General features: G+C 40.9%; 1 protein-coding gene across 1 annotated transcript in view; it reads right to left on the minus strand.

Moving 5' to 3' along the window:
• The window catches only part of Topaz1 (testis and ovary specific TOPAZ 1), a 59,422-nt gene extending 44,604 nt beyond the window's left edge, over positions 1–14,818 (minus strand). The window contains exons 1-4 of the mRNA XM_004662014.3: positions 14,608–14,818; positions 11,235–13,680; positions 5,093–5,157; positions 3,959–4,080 (exon numbers count right to left, since the gene is read on the minus strand). Coding sequence (XP_004662071.3) covers positions 3,959–4,080; positions 5,093–5,157; positions 11,235–13,680; positions 14,608–14,818 — 2,844 coding nt within the window. The remainder of the gene's footprint in view (positions 1–3,958; positions 4,081–5,092; positions 5,158–11,234; positions 13,681–14,607) is intronic.
• Between the last annotated feature and the right edge of the window lie 2,422 nt (positions 14,819–17,240).

Raw genomic sequence — 17,240 nt, forward strand, 5'->3', positions numbered from 1 at the left:
ACTATATGACTATTTATAAGACATTTTTGAGGGCTAGAGAGATGGCTTAGTGGTTAAGGCATTTGCCTGTGAAGCCTAAGGACCCAGGTTTGATTTCTCAGTACGCACATAAGCCAGATGCACAAGGTAGATCATGTGTTTGGAGTTTGTTTGTAGTGGCAGGAAGCCCTGGCATGCCCATTCTCTCTCTCTCAAATAAATAAATATTTTTTAAAAAACTTAAAAAATTTCTTGAGATAACAGAAACATAGAAATGGAAAATGGTCAGTGGTGTTTACTGGTTAGGGAGGGCACAGGGACAGCAGCAGGGAAGTAGGTATGACTAAGAGGGTAATATAAGGAACACTTTTGATAAGCAAAATGTTTTATGCCTTGACAGTATTACAGGCAAGGTCTCCTCTTGGGTTTTACAATATGATCTCAAAGAAGCTAGAGGAAAAGTATGTTCTATGTGTTTTTTTAGCACTGTATGTGAATATATAATTCTTCAAAAAAAGCAGGATGCTGTAAAAGCAGTACTTACAGATGAATTTATAACACTAATGCCTCAGTCAGAAAATAGTGCTTCAGTCATTAAATGGCTTTTAGGTGAAAAAGCAAATGAGATCGAAAGTAGCAGAAGGAGAAAATCAAAATCAAAGTGAAATAGAAAAGAAAAAAGCAAACACACAGTGAAATCAAAAGCTTTAATGGGCTGGAGAGATGGTTCAGTGACTAAGGCTCGTGCCTATAAAATTTAACCACCTGGGTTCAATTCCCCAGTATACATGTAAAGCCAGATGCACAAAGTGGCGCATACATCTGAAGTTTGTAGTGGCTGGAGGCCCTGGAATGCCCATTCTCTCGGTCTCTCTGCTTGCTAATAAATAAGTACAAATACACACACATACACACATTTGTTGTTTTTTTGAGGCAGGGTCTCACTCTAGCCCAGGCTGACCTCAAACTCATGGTGATCCTCCTAACTCTAACCTCCCGAGTGCTGGATTAAAGGTGGGTGCCACCACACAAATATATTTTGTTGAAAAAAATTTTATTTATTTATTTATTTGATAGAGAGAATGGGTACATTAGGGCTTCCAGCTACTGCAAATGAACTCTAGATGCATGTGCCCCGTGTGCATCTGGCTTACATGCTTCCTGGAGAATTGAATCAGGATCCTTTTGCTTTTCAGGCAAACACCTTAACTGCTAAGCCATCTCTCCAGCCCCAAGTATAAATATATTTTTTAAAAATTATAATTCTAATTAATAATCATACTTGTCAATACTTTAGAGTAAGGGTTGACAAGGGATGGCCTGCACGTTGCCTATTTTGGTAAATGAAATTTTATTTGAGAGAGTGTGTACATGTGCCAGAGAGTGAGAGAGAGAGAGAGGGAGAGGGGCGGGGGGAGAGAGAGAGAGAGAGAGGAAGAGGGAGAGAGGAGGAGAGAGAGAATTGGTGCATCAAGGCTTCTAGCCATTGCAAACTAACTCCAGGCACATGGACCACCTTGTGCGCATGTGTCACCTTGTGCATCTGGCTTACGTGGGTTCTGGGGAGTTAAACCTAGGTCCTTAGGTTTTGCAGGCAAGTGCCTTAACTGCTAAGCCATCTCTTCAGCCCCATATTAAAAGCTTTTGAAGAACGCAAGGCAGAAGAATGAGCAGCAGCATTAGACTTATGTTGTGATAAGTTTTAAGACAGCAAGATTAGAAGCAGATCTGTTAGGGATCTACTGTAACAATCTGGGCAACAGGTGACATTTGTCTGGAATTGTGCAGTGTTGATGGGTGATAAAACATGGCAGTTTCTAAACCTCATGTGAAGGTGACATCAGCAGCATCTCCCTAGAGTCTGGAAATGGAGAAGTAAGGAAATTCAAGGTTTTGAGCCTGGGTAATGAAAAAGGATGGGGTTATTATTTTATTTTATTTTTTAAAAATTATTAACAACTTCTATATTTATAGACAATAAACCATGATATTTCCCTCCTTTCCTCCATTTTCCCCTTCACAACTCCACTCTCCATGATATCCCCTCCCTCTCTCCATTAGTCTATCGTTTATTTTGATATCATTCTCCTATCATGAGGGTCTTGTGAAGGTACTGCTAGGCACTGCAAGGTCATGGATATCAAGGCCAATTTCTGTCTGGGCAGCTGCACTGTAAGAGTGGTGCCCTTTCTTTGGCTCTTACATTCTTTCCACCACCTCTGCCACAATGGACCCTAAGCTTTGGAGGGTATGGTAGAGATGTTTCAGTGCTAAGTAGTCCTCCATCACTTCTTTTCAGAACTGTTGCCTTTTGAGTCATCAGGATGGGGTCATTATTAAGACAGGAGATTGCAGTAAGAATTGATCGATGGTAGGGAGGGGATGCATAGCAGAGAACTTTCATGTTTTAAATATCCAACTATACATCCCAGCAGGGGAAGCAAGCAGATGCCTCGACATGAAAGTCTACAACTTAAGGAGCTGGGCTGGAGACACACATTTGTGTGTTTTAGTGCATACATGACATTTATGTAGCAAATTGGGATGAGACCACCTAGGGGCAAATCTAGATAGAAAACAGATCTGTGGCTTGGGCTCTGGGTTTCCCCCTTATGCAATGTCAGGGAGAGCAGGAGAAAACAGCAGCCTGAAATATGGCAGACAAGTTTCAGCAAGCAAACCAAGCAAGTATATTTGTTCTGAAGCCAAGTCAGAAAAAGTTTCCAAGAAAGAACAGAAAACCATGTCAAGTATTGGTGGTAGGTTAAGATTAAGACAGAGAGTAACCATTAAATTCAGCAATGAGGGTGTCTCCTGAGAGGTTAAAATGGGTTCTTGTAGATGTGGAAAGGTTTTCTTTCAAGAGAACTTGAGGAGAGAAACAAGAGATAGTGGGTACAGACAAGCATTCTAACAGGCTGGATAACAACTGAAAAGGGCAATGGACCACAAAAGGATTTCATGTTTATATGTTAATGACAATGATTCAGCAGTGAAGGGATAAGCCTAGAATAAAATTTAAAGACAGAGGGCTAGAGAGATGGCTTAGCAGTTAAGTGCTTGCCTGTGAAGCCTAAGGACCCCAGTTCGAGGCTCAATTCCCTAGGACCCATGTAAGCCAGATGCACAAGGTGGCGCATGCATCTGGAGTTTGTTTGCAGTGGCTTGAAGCCCTGGTATGCCCATTCTCTCTCTCTCTCTCTCTCTCTCTGCCTCTTTCTCTCTGTCACTGTCAAAAAATAAATAAATAAAAATAAAATATAATAAAAAAGAGAGAAGAGATGGACTCTAGCAGAGGTGGGGAAACTATACCTGGCTAGTTCATCGAAGCATGCTAGGGTTCTGGGAAGGATACAATAGAGGATCAGGGATCAATTACATTTTTTCAGAAGGTTCAGATAATCATACACATTACCTGACAATATTTTCTTTTTTACTGTGTTGGGGATGGAAACCAGGACCTTGCAAATACTAGGCCAGCAATCTATCACTGAGTTACATTCTTAGCTCTAGGCAGAAAGTTTAAACAAATAACTCAACATCAAAGTTTCCCCATATCATGTATTAGTGGTCTTTTCCAGCATCAAGTTGGGCTTAGCTGTGATCCCTGAGCCCTCTGTATCTGTGGCTGCATAAGTGATGTGTCAGCCTATAGGTTCTATGATGCTCATAACTCCATGTCAAATGAACAGGAAATAAATAATATTTTATTTGAAAAGACAACACAGGTTTGTGAATCTGAAAAGCACAATATGTAATTATATAGTACTTCCTTTTCCCCCAGAGAATCACTGTTTATATTGTGCTTATCTATCTGAAGCAACAAGAGATGCATCACCTGACCAGTGATGTGACTCTTTTATTCATTAACAAGGTGCTACACTAGTCTCTTCACAGCACTGTTCAGAAGAATTTCTGTATTACTCTTTAAGACAAAGAGATAAGAAAATGCAAAAAAAAAAAAAAAATTCCTTAGTACCTTTTCATCCCAGCCTGAATCTTTTATTTGTTCTCTGAGGTCTCCTGGGTTTTCAATCACAATAGTCTCATTCACTCCAGAGGAAATGTTTGCACCTTTGGAGTCATGTTTTATCTCCTTTACTGAAAAGAAATAATGTATTCAACTATAAAAACTTTAAACAGAACAAGTAGGCTATTCAGACTGTTCTAAAAAAAATTGAGAGCTCAGAAGCTCTTAAGATCTAATATAATAGGTATACCAAGTAGAGGTTCAGCAAATAATGTAGTCCCTACCAAAATAACTGTGCTACATGCTAGAAAGAGAGCTGACGGTAAGATTTTATAAGTTCCAGCTATCTTAAAATATTTTTTAAGGCAAGCACAGTGGCACGGATCTTTCATCCCAGCACTCAGGAGGTAAAAGTAGGACTGCCATGAGTTCCAGGCCACCCTGAGACTACATGGTAAATTCCTGGTCAGCCTGGCCTAGAGTGAGACCCTACCTTGAAAAACAAAACAAGGACTGGAGAGATGCTTAGCCATTAAGGCACTTGCCTGAGAAGCCCAAGGATCCATGTAAGCCAGATGCACAAGGTGGCACATGTATCTGGAGTTCATCTGCAGTGCCTGGAGGCCCTGGTGTGCCCATCCTCTCTCTCTCCAATAAATAAATAAAATATTAAAAAAACCCAAAAAATCATTTTTTAAAGTTTTTTATTGACAACTCCCATAATTATAGACATGGTCATCTCCTCCCCAGCACAAAAAATTATTTTTAAAAGTCAAAATAAAAATTAATATCCATATTAGTTATAATTCTGAATGATTCTGGTTAACTAAAATTATTATTTGATATTGAGTGTAATTTTTGAAATGACAAGATTTAAGATATGATAAAGTTGAAATATATTTCAAGTTCAAAGAATAAAAATTGCAAGGGTCAATTTATTTTTTTGTAGGTAAGTCATAACAAATTTTTACACTAAATAAGTAAAATGAGATTATCTCAAAAACCGATATGCCAACTAGTCGGTTAGAACTGAGGACATTAAGGAACTCTAAGACATATGGTTAGTGGAATGCTTCTGCTCCAGTGAATTCCCTCCGACCCAGTCTGAATAGAGAGATGTACAGACACTTCAGTGCTACATACCAGCTGACAAGGAGGCACAGATCTCCAGCTTCGGTAGTCCAGGGTCCAGCACAGCAAGTCCTCTACTATAAAGCAAACAGAACTCAACATTGATCAGATCTTAGCAGGATCATCTATGTTTCAGGACACTAACTATATAATCCCAGCTTCTGCAGCTGGTCAACATCATCAGGTCCTCCAGGACAGAGGAAATCACTGGGACCCAGAACCCAGCACATCTGCTCTAGTTTTTCATCTGGCTCTTTGATCTTAGCAAGCCTCCACTGCTAGGAAGTGCTGCCACTCCAACTTGGTTACTCAGAAAGAACCTGAGTATATATACACCAGGCATTTAAAAAATCTTATGGAGCCGGGAAGTAAGAGCACTTGCACCAAGCATGAGGGCCTGAGACCACCTGAGCTTGATTCCCCAGGGCCCACATAAATAGGTGAGCAAGGCCACGAAATTCTGTAACTCCAGTCATATGGGGAACAGAGACAAGAAAATCACTAAGATCTCAAAAAACCACAGCTTTGTGTTCAGAGACAGACTCATTCTAAGGAAATATGTAGATGAACAAATCTGAAGGTCTCCTCTGGCTTCCACACATGTATCTGCACATACACATTGCATACATTCTTCTTATACATGCCACACATACTACGCATGCAGAAACAGAAACGTCTTTTAAAAATCTTAAAGTATTACACCCATTTGAGTGTTAGATGTCCCACTTACAAGCATGTGGATGTGTTCTTGTTCCCAATGTAAAAAGACAGCTCGAGTATAGTGTTTCTCTTAGCCTGTTGTTTCTAAACTTGTCCTATAATCTCAAAGTTAAGGCTGTAGAAATTAGAATCGGACCAATCTGGGTCCAAATATTATTCCCACATTTACTGTAACTGTGGCAACAGCACTAAAAGTTCTCTGGGTCTAATCCTATCTATAAAATGATTATAACATGTATCTATAAGGTTACTTTAAGGATTGAGATATTCTTAAATCCAAAGGGCTCAACAAATGAAAACTACAAATGGAAGATACTAAAATATAAGTGGACAAACATTTCCATTTTCAAAATCTGACAAAAGCTGGGTGTGGTGAAGCATGCCTTTAATTCCAGCATGTTGGAGGCAGAAGTAGGAGGGTTGCTGTCAGTTTGAGGGCAGGCTGAGACTATATAGTGAATTCCTGGTTAGCCTGGGTTAGAGTGAGACCCTCCCTTGAAAAACCACACACATACATGCGCACCAAAAAAAAAAAAAAAAAAAAAAGAATAAGAAAAACTATATATAGGAAGGCACACAGAAAAAAAAAAAAAAAAACGATTCCCAGCATTCTGCATTTAGTAAATGTTTTCTTTTTTTAAAAAGAACTTTTCTTTTCATTCTTTAAAAAATAATTTGAGAGACAGAGACAGAGAGAGAATGGGCACACCTCTAGCCACTGCAAATGAACTCCTGATACATGTACCACCCTGTGCATCAGGCTTATGTAGATACTAGGAAATTAAACCTGGGTCCTTAGGCTTCACAGGAAAGTGCCTTAACTACTAAGCAATCTCTGTAGCCCAGTAAATACTTTCTTTAAAAAATTATTTTCATGCTGGGTGTAGTGGTGTATGCCTTTAATCCTAGCATTTCACAGCCTGAGGCAGAAGGATCACTGTAAGTTCCATACCAGCCTGGGCTATAGAGAGACCTGCTTCAAAACAACATTATTTTTTATGTGTATTTACATGTGTGCATGGCAAGCATGTGTCATGCTGTGTGTGGAGGTCAGAAGACAACCTTGGAGTGTTTCTCTTCTCCTTTCACCTTCTAAGGCAGGGTCTTTTTCTGCTGTTGCTTCTGGGATTCTAGATTCTCTTGGCTCTGCCTGCCATTGACACAGGCATGTTGGGGTTAGAGTTGTGTGTGCTATTTTTGTATCCAGCTTCATGTGAGCACTGAGGAAGATCGAACTCAGATCAGTAGGCTTGCAAGCAAGAGACTGACTGCTGAGCCATCTTCCTAGCCCAGTAAATGAGTTTTATCCTCCATATCTACACCTGCTCACTGGTTTAGAATTATGTTCTAGCCAAGACACAGAAAAACTAAACAGAATATTCTAGATTCACCATTTTTGGAAGTCTTTGGAAAACATGAAGTATGTTTTTCTAATAGAAACCCTAAAATCAACAAGTATATGGTTTAAAGGATGGGAAATAATAAACAGAAAGCACATATCTATGTAATTTTTTCCTACTGAAGAACTCTCTAGACTGTTATCTGTCAATTATCTTCTTCACTTCAGTATCTCAAAGAGCACTTCAAGCCCAAATGTCTCAATATCACCTCCCTAATCCTGCCTTGTTGCAAGGGAGGGAATGGTAATGCTCTTTTCTGAATAAGGAAGAAATTAGGCACCATCCTTAATTTCTTCCTGCTTATCCCCATCTGTATAATCAATTTTTACTTCTCACTTCTGTTTGAAGTCACCATGTCCTTTTGGTCTAATCATTACAAAAAGCTCCCTGCCAATTTATTCTACACTCAGAGCTGCAATTTTTTAAAATTTATTTTACTTACTTGAGAGTTAAGAGAGAGAGAGAGAGGTAGAAACAGAGAGGGAGAGAATGGGCACACCAGAGTTTTCTGCTGCAGCAAACAAACTCTAGATGCATGTGCCACCTTGTGAATCTAGCCTATGTGGGTCCTGGGGAGTCAAACCTGGGTCCTTTGGCTTTGTAGGCAAGTGCCTTAACCGTTAAGCCATCCCTCCTGCCCAGAGCTGCAATTTTTAAAATGAAAATTTGAGAAATTTCTTTCTCTACTTAAAAGTCCCTTAAAAATTGTCTTCTGACCTCCACACACAGCATGACACATGCTTGCCATGCACACATGTAAATACACATAAAAAATAATGTTGTTTTGAAGCAGGTCTCTCTATAGCCCAGGCTGGTATGGAACTTATAGTGATCCTTCTGCCTCAGGCTGTGAAATGCTAGGATTAAAGGCATACACCACTACACCCAGCATGAAAATAATTTTTTTTTATAAAGATTTAATTTAATTTTTTTTTTTTTTTTTGAGAGCGACAGACACAGAGAGAAAGACAGATAGAGGGAGAGAGAGAGAATGGGCGCGCCAGGGCTTCCAGCCTCTGCAAACGAACTCCAGATGCGTGCGCCCCCTTGTGCATCTGGCTAACGTGGAACCTGGGGAACCGAGCCTCGAACCGGGGTCCTTAGGCTTCACAGGCAAGCGCTTAACTGCTAAGCCATCTCTCCAGCCCGAAAATAATTTTTTTAAAGAAAGTATTTACTGGGCTACAGAGATGGCTTAGTGGTTAAGGCACTTTCCTGTGCATTTAAAAGGCACTTAACCTGTACAGTTAGATAAAGTTCCAACTTACTATGAGCTCTTGTTTGCCTAGGATTGCCCATTACTAATAATTCCCCATTTCCCTGTTAAAAGGTTTTCAATATGGAATTTGTCAATTTTGTGGTCATTTTGCTTAAATCGTTCCTAACCGTGCTGGCCAACTTTGTAGCTTCTTCATCTTAGCACCTGGACACTTGGTCTATGACAGCACTTGCTTCTCTTTTACCCCTGGCTAAAGCCTACTCACAAGTGCTCATCTTAAAAGCTACCTTCAGTAGGTCTTCACAATTTTGTCCTTCTTCCATCATATCTTGTAGTTGCCTAATCATTTGTCTCCCTGGATATAGTAAAACTCTGTGAAGATGAGGCCTGTATGTCTTGATCTTGTGTTACTTTTTTCCCCTTTGGTCTTTTTTTTTGCAATTAAAAAGCACTTTTTATGGTGCTAGGGAAAAATCCAGGGTGTTACTATGCTTGGAAGGTGAGAGATCCACCACTGAACTAAATCACCATTCATCTCTGTGTGTTTAGTGGCCCGGTGTAGACAAAGCATTTAACAGACTTCTGGCACATAGTGCCAGACACAGTGGTGACACAAATGAAGATGCCCCTCTCTTTTTCTCTGTGGAGCTCCAGTGGTGCAATCAGTTAGTGGGTGGTACCTGTATGAAATGTCACATCAGAAAGCTGTGTTCAAAGCACCCCAAAAGGTACTGCGGGTTTGGTTCTCACCTGGTAGAGCCAGTCACTGAGAGGTGAATGGATGATGATGGCTGATGTGATCTGAACAATGACTTACTCACTGATGGATTAATAATCTTGTGGCATTGGGAGGTGGTAGGAAATTAGGAAGTTCATCTTGGTTGAAGGAAATAGGACACTGGGGAGGTGGTGTCCTTTGCCTGAAGCCCCCTCCTGTTACTCTCTCCACTTTCTAGTCACTACAAGACAAGCTGTCATCTGCCATATTCTCCCACCAGTATACCTCCCTCACTTCAGGCCTGAAGCAACAGACCAAAACCCCTCAAACCATGAGCCAAAAAAAACCCTTTTTTTTTAAGCTGTTTCTCTCAGGTTTGTGTCAAAACTATGAAAAGGCTAACACAAGCCCTTACTGCTTACTCAATGTTAGGCTAAAATATTTTCCATCCATTTAGTCCTTATAATTCTGACAGAAATGCTTTCTCCTTTAACACATACCACTAAACTTATCATAAGCTACAAAGCTATTCACTGGTAATGCAAAGATTCAAAATCCTAGTCAGGTTCTAATGGTTAAGTTCTTAAACACTAGTTTTAGAATTAAGATAGGCCTAGACTCAATGTTAAAAGCTGCATGACCTTGGGCAAATGACAACTTTTCATTATTTTTTTCATATTCAAAATGGGAAGATTCTGACTAATTATACAAATAAAGCTCTTGGTCCCCCACTAGACAGAGAAAACCTACTTACTCAGTTACAAGTTCTCAAAGTACTAATAATACTGAGAAGAGTATGATATCTCAATGATAATTGGATCAGAAACGTAAGTCCTATATTATTGAGTTTTAGTGGGACATGTTTCCAGGTTTCCTTTTGAATTTACTTACAAAAAATTCCAATATTCAATTATAGCACTCAGATATAAATAATTGTTGAAGTAAAATATGATAGTATATAATTTTGTACTACTCCTGAGCATAAAGGTTACTACTTGACCCTAACCAATTTGCTTTAGATAAACTAGTCCTATTTGGGGGCAAAATGATTATTTAAAATAATGACCTTAATACATGAGAAATATTTGTACTTTTTCTTTAAAAATTCTAACTTTTGGGGGGCGTGTGTGTGTGTGTATACTTTGTGGTATGTGTATGGAGATGTACAATCGCCATGTGAAAAATATGTGGAGGCTAGAGAAGCATGTTGGGTGTCCTCTTCTATCTCTCTTCAGTCCCATTTCCCTAAGACAGAGTCTCTCACTGAACCTGGAACTCTCTTGTTTTTAGGTTACATTGGCAGAACAGGGAGCTCCAGTGACCTTCATGTCTCTCCTCTCCCCTCAACACTGGGGTTATAAGCATGCGTGCCATGCCTGACTTTTTACATGGGTGCTGGGGATAAAACTTGGGTCCTTATGCTTGCAAAGCAAGCTCTTACCTGTTGAGCCATTTTCCTCAGCCCATAAATGAATTTTTTTTTTTTTTTGAGGTAGGGTGTCACTCTAGCCCAGGCTGACTTGGAATTCACTATGGAGTCTCAGGGTGGCTGCAAATTCATGGAAATCTTCCTACCTCTGTCTCCTGAGTGCTGGGATTAAAGGCGTGTGCCACCACACCTGGCTCCATAAATTACCTTTTGATTTTACTTTCATGTCATACTCATCTCAATTTTCAAGGCATTTCTGCTCCCTGAAAGGCAATTTTCTTTTTAATCTAACAAGGAAGTTGTAGAAAATGGGCCAACATATACAGCATCAATCTGTATAGATAAACTAAGTTTATCTGCATATTCATAATAAAGACAATATGAAAATAACTGTTAGATGCAATCCAATTTACTTTCTAAATCATTTTAGAATTTAAATGCTAATATGCTCTATTTTATCTTCCAAGAAACATATGTACATGTTCCTTTATTTTGACTCAGGTTTCAGTGTGACCTATCTAGGTATCAGCAGAAACATGCTATATTTAACAGATTAAAACATACTGTAGCTACAATGATTACTACATAGATTAGTGACACCTAAGAACAGACAGTGCTTTGAACTCCCAACAGTAATGTGCAACAAAGGTATATGTGAACATGCATACCTCAAATCACTTGGTTCTCTTTTTGCTGGAAGCTGCATGGGAATCAAGTCTGCTGACTGGTGCTCTCCAACAGCACTGGGTTCCTGGCTTATCTTGGAGTCTTCCGAAGCTAATGAGAGATCCAATTCACTGGAGACTCCAAAGAGCTCTGGGTCATCTTGAATTACATCAATTAAGAGGACATCATCTTCATATGCTTTAAGAATATCTGGAAACTCCACTTTGAGATCTGAAATGCTCTTAGTCATTTTTCTGCCACTAACTTTAGAGGAAATTGGTTCAAATGTTTCTTGCTCCTTAGAATAGAAAGAACTTTGCTCTGTATACCCAAGATCACAAGAAAATGTATTATTTTCAACTGTGAGAGGAACAGGTTCCTTAATAGAAATAATATTGCCTGGTTCAGAGATGTGATTAGATGGCTTGCTGCCATAGCCTTGCTTTGTAAATCTTGGAGGAATAGAGGGATTCTTATTGTAGAATGAATGTGAACTAGGTGGCCCTGGAGTTACACTATTATGTATGCTCAACAACTGACGTCCTGAAGATGTTGTGGAGATATTTTCTTTACTCCTATTCTGTCTTGCCTCTGCTCCAGATAAATTATCAAGTAGTTCTAAGGGACTGTAGGCTTCTCTAACAGATGACTTGGCATTTACTTCTTTTCCTTTTCCTGTCTTATTCTTCAATAAAGGTATTTTAAAATTAGTCAGTCGTCCCGTGTTTAATATTTTAGCCACATCTGGAACTGCAAGTGTTTGCTTAGCAATGCACGCTTTTCGATGAATAGATTTGTTTGTAGAGTTATTTATTTCCTCAACCTCCTGACTAGCTACTGTTAAACTAAATTTTGTTACATTCCCTCTCTTTTTTTTATTTGCTGTTAGGCTTTGCGTCACATTAGTTAAGTGAGTGTCTTCGGTACTAGTAGAAGCTACCTCTGACTCACTTCTGCTGGGTTCCTCTGATTTTATCTTTTCATTACTGATAGCTTCCTTTATAATCATCAAAGCAGGTTCTACTGAAGAAACTGAAGACAAACATTTTAAATCAGAATCACATATTTCTTTACTTGAGGACTCAATAGTTTTTTCTGTTAAAGAGTCATGCAATACTTTAGAGTCAGTTAAGTGAGTCTGGTTTGTTTGGTGCTTAAGAGACTCATGTGGCCTAACATGTTCCAGAGACCCCTGAAACAAGTAATCAGAGCGTGGTAAGGAAGTCTTCTTCCAACAATAAGCAGATATTCTAGCACAAGAATAACATGGCCAAGTTCTTTTACCAGTCATTGGTATTACTCTGCGACAGCTTACCTTTGATTCTTCAGCTTCACTTCTCAAATCTTCCCGTGAAGATTTCTTTTCAACATGATGGTTATCACTGAATGACTTCACTGTAGAGCTTATCATTGATTTAAAATACTCTTCTGGCTCCATACTTCTATATTCTAAGGACTCTAAAGCATTCTTTGTTTCTTCTTTCAAATGTGATTCAAAGGCTTTCTGAAACATAGTGTTTTCATGATGTCCAGGACTTGTTTTTTTTTCTGCTGTCACTGGGAGACTTAAATGAGCCACTGGAGAGTTTGTATTATGGTTTGTTTTCCCCAAAGCTTTTAAAAGACTTTTTTCAGTCTCTATAGTCTCTGTTTCTTTCTCTTCCATATCAATTTGGTTTCCTTGCAATGCTAACTCAGACTTGTTATACACATTAGAGAAATTGAGATCATTAACTGTTCCTTCTCCGTGTTCAGACTTCATTTTTTTCCTGTGCTTTCTCCCAATAGTGTTCACTATTGAGTACTTCTTTTTTTCACTTTGAAGGCAGGAAAGTAAGCTATTATTTTTATTTTGGCACAAATCATTTTCTTCAAGCAGTAACTTATTTATTCCTACTAAATTTTCTTCAGTTTCTAAGAGCTTAGGAACAGTATCTGTGTCATTCGTCTCTGCAAGACTCCTAAGGTTTTCTTTCGTCAATGTTGAAGAATTTTTTACTATGTGTGTACATCCATCAACAGGATTATGACCAAAGGTGTTTTCATTATTACAAACCTTGGAGTGGAGCAAACTGTAGGCATGTAACTCAAAAATTGAATTATTTTCTACTTCAGGTGACAAGCTATTACAAGAATTGTATTTTGTAGTATTCTTGTACAGTTCATTTTGTAATTCATCCTTAACATTTTGTGTTGTCTCATTTTCAATTATTTTGAGAGGTGCGTTTTCTAAATTTTTAGATTTTTTAATACGAACTTTTCTTTTCATGCCTTCTACCAAATCTTCCTTAGCTAATGACTGCAAGCAATCCACATTTTGCAATTCACTGCACTCCACTGTTGGTAAAGATGCCCCAGTGGTTAATGATTCCTTTCTTACCAAGTCAATCTCTGGCTGTGGATCATCAATTGAGGCATCCGTACCTTTTCCTCTTTCTTTGGCTGATCAGAACAACAAAATATACCAGAAAACATTTTTATGTCAGGCAGGAAAAAAAAAAAGAAAGAAAGAAATTATCACTTAAATGGTTCAATTGTCCTGTAGAAATACAGATTAAAAAATTTTTTTTTGTTATTTATTTATTTATTTAAGAGCGACAGACAGAGAGAGAAACAGGCCGATAGATAGATAGATAGAGAATGGGCACGCCAGGGCCTCTAGCCACTGAAAGGACCTTCAGACGCGTGCGCCCCTTGTGCATCTGGCTAACGCGGGTCCTGGGGAATCGAACCTCGAACCGGGGTCCTTAGGCTTGACAGGCAAGCGCTTAAGCGCTAAGCCATCTCTCCAGCCCAAACACACAGATTTTAAATTAATTGTTTCATTTTAAAAATAGAGTTGATTGCATAGGCTGGGCTGGCCTCGAATTTGCGATCTTCCTGCTTCAGCCTTCAGAGTGCTAGGATTATGGGCATATGCCACTAAGTCCCAGCTAAAAGGTCTACTTACTGTTAAAGAGCTGCATATAAACCGGTATAAATTGTAAGACAGATGAAAACCCCTTACAATCATCCTCATTTTACGCTAGTCAAACTGAAACACTAGCAGGATTTCTTTCTGTCTCATACATAACAAAGGAATCCTACCTGGGCAAGCATCCTTGAAAGAAAATTCTTTCCACCCTGTTCTCACCTCATCTCTACCACGCGCACCCATTAAGGACTACGTAAAACCAAGATGGAGCCCGCTGAGGTGCAAAGCCCAGAGGAGGGACTGGCAAAGAACTTTCTTACTGTGTCTTCGGGGATGCAAAGGAAATTCCTCCACCTTCGTCGTCTCTCTGCTCGGAGGGTCGGCTGGGCCCACCTGGTTTCCCCCTGGCTCCCCCGCCGACCGCCTCGCCGCCTTCCCGGCCCAGGACGCCGCAGCGACCGGGTCCCTTCCCGCGTCTTCTCTCCCCGCCGCCGGGGCAGGGGCCAGCAGTCTCCTCTTCAGTCTGCTGTCCTCGCGCAACCGCGCTTCGGGGCTGCAGCCGCCCATGGCGTCCTGCTCCAGCGTAAGGCCTCGCTTCCGCAGGCCTCGTGTGCCACCCTCGTGCCCCGCGGCCGTTGCGGGGCCCGACGACGGTGGTGTCGGCAGTCGCATCCGCCCGGACGCCCACCTGGCCGGCTCGCAGAAGCCCACGGGCCTCACCAACGCGGACGCCCTCTGAGTGGCCGCCGCTCACCGCCCGCCCAGCCCGCGCAGCAGGAAGCGGAAGTGGGTCGGTCAGATGGGCTCAGCCGGGAGCAACCTGGGGAGGCCCGTGAGGTTCCAGTTCCGAGGCCTGGGGCTGTGGGGCAAGTGCTCCGGGGGCATCCACCGCCTTCCCCTTCCGCTAAGCCCCAGCTTCCAGGAGCTGTTGAGGGTGCCTTCTCACAGTTGGTCCTCACTTTGGGGGCCCTTTAGTAACCACTGTCAACCTATGACTTCTGACTGCTTTCTTAATCTCCTAGGGACCCTTTGTAATTTCCCAATATGTTCATCAAGGTAGGCACCTCAAACTCACACATGCAAAACGCACCATTGGCTTTCTCACAGGGTTACCGCCTGGTGCGAACTGAAGTCCCCCCACCCCACCAGAATGCTATATCTACCTCTGGTAAAGCTGAATGGACCGATAAAACTGTGATCAGAGAGAGATGGAATGTTGCAAGTCAGAGCCAAATTACCTTGGGCTACGTGTATTTGTATTGCTTTGGTGTGTTCCCCAAGGTTCATGTGTTGAAATTCCACCACAATTGTGAAGTATTAAAAAGGTTAAAACTGGATTTGACTATGCTATTTGGATGTAAGCCTTTTTTTTTTTTTTTTTTTTTTTTTGTTAGAGTCTTGCTCGAGCCCAGGCTAACCTGGAATTCACTATGTAGTCCCACGCTGGCCTCGAACTCACAGTGATCCTCCTACCTCTGACTCCTTTCTGAGTGCTGGGATTGTAGGCATGAACCACCACGTCCAGCAGACTTGTGAGAGGCCATTTCTATTCCATAGAGCCAATAGGGTGAGGCTGCCATAATGAAATTCTAGATTTTTTTTTTAAATTGTTTTTGTTTATTTTTCTTTATTTATTTGAGAGCAACAGAGAAAGAGGCAAATAGAGAGAGAGAGAGAGAGAATGGGTGCGCCAGGGCCTCCAGCCTCTGCAAACAAACTCCAGACGCGTGCGCCCCCTTGTGCATCTGGCTAACGTGGGACCTGGGGAACCGAGCCTCGAACCAAGGTCCTTAGGCTTCACAGGCAAGTGCTTAACCGCTAAGCCATCTCTTCAGCCCAAATTCTAGATTTTTAAAGGAAGAAAAAGATTTTCTGTAAATAAGAGAAGGTGGAGTACTATATCACATTATTTGTATAATAAATTGATGGTAATATTTTTACCTCTGAGAAAAAACCCCAAAAGGTTTTGAAAAGCCAGGTGTGGTGGCACACGCTTTTTTTTTAAAATATATTTTTAAATTTATTTATTTATTTATTTATTTGAGAGCGACAGGCACAGAGAGAAAGACAGATAGAGGGAGAGAGAGGGAATGGGCGCGCCAGGGCTTCCAGCCTCTGCAAACGAACTCCAGATGCGTGTGCCCCCTTGTGCATCTGGCTAACGTGGGACCTGGGGAATCAAGCCTCGAACCGGGGTCCTTAGGCTTCACAGGCAAGCACTTAACCGCTAAGCCATCTCTCCAGCCCGGCACACACTTTTAATCCTAGCACTTGGGAAGCAGAGGTAGGAAGATCATAATGTGTTTGAGGCCACCCTGAGACTACATAGCGAATTCTAGGTCAGCCTGTGCTAGAGTGAGACCCTATCTGCAAAAACCAAACCAAACCAACCAACCAACCAACCAACCAAACAGGTTTCAAAACCCAAATTGTCCCAAAATATTTTGCTTCACTTTAATTCTAGACTTGGGAATCTCAGTTAACTTTCTGGTCACGAAAGAGTGTCAGACTCAGAGCAGCCTGCTGACTCCCAGGGCTACTCTGCTGTAAGCACCTGGTGCTCTTTTACCTTGAGCCTCGCTGATTGGGCCATTGGGTTGGAAGAACTCAATTACTCAGTGTAATCAGGTGTAACTTCTTTTCTCTACTAATTCCAGGCAAGAGGAGTTACATAATTGCACGTGCAGCCAATCCATCATTTCCTAAGTATTTCCTCTTGGTAGATGCTTAACGACTAGCGTTTTCAAGTGATCATGCTCCAGGACACAAGACCTCCTGGCTGGCCTGCAGGAGATGACGTTGCTTCCACATTGCCTTGCACATCTAAGAATGTCCTAAGCTGCCATCTCTGGAAGGCGTCTTGTATTAACCCCCTTCAATTTTCAAGTTGGACTCAGGCCATCATTTCGGTCTATTTTGTTTTGGAGAACTGCCACTTCACTGATAAATGAAAAATTCTGAGATATCCTAAATTACAAAAGACCAGAAGAGAGGAGAGGAAGGAAGGAAAGATGGGGCTTAACCAGCTGCAGGCTGGTGTGTTCTTGAGTATATGATAAAACCTTAATTTATATCTATAAATATATGTATTTTT

The sequence above is a fragment of the Jaculus jaculus genome, chromosome 17 (genome assembly GCF_020740685.1).
Source record: "Jaculus jaculus isolate mJacJac1 chromosome 17, mJacJac1.mat.Y.cur, whole genome shotgun sequence".
Lineage (NCBI taxonomy): Eukaryota > Metazoa > Chordata > Mammalia > Rodentia > Dipodidae > Jaculus > Jaculus jaculus.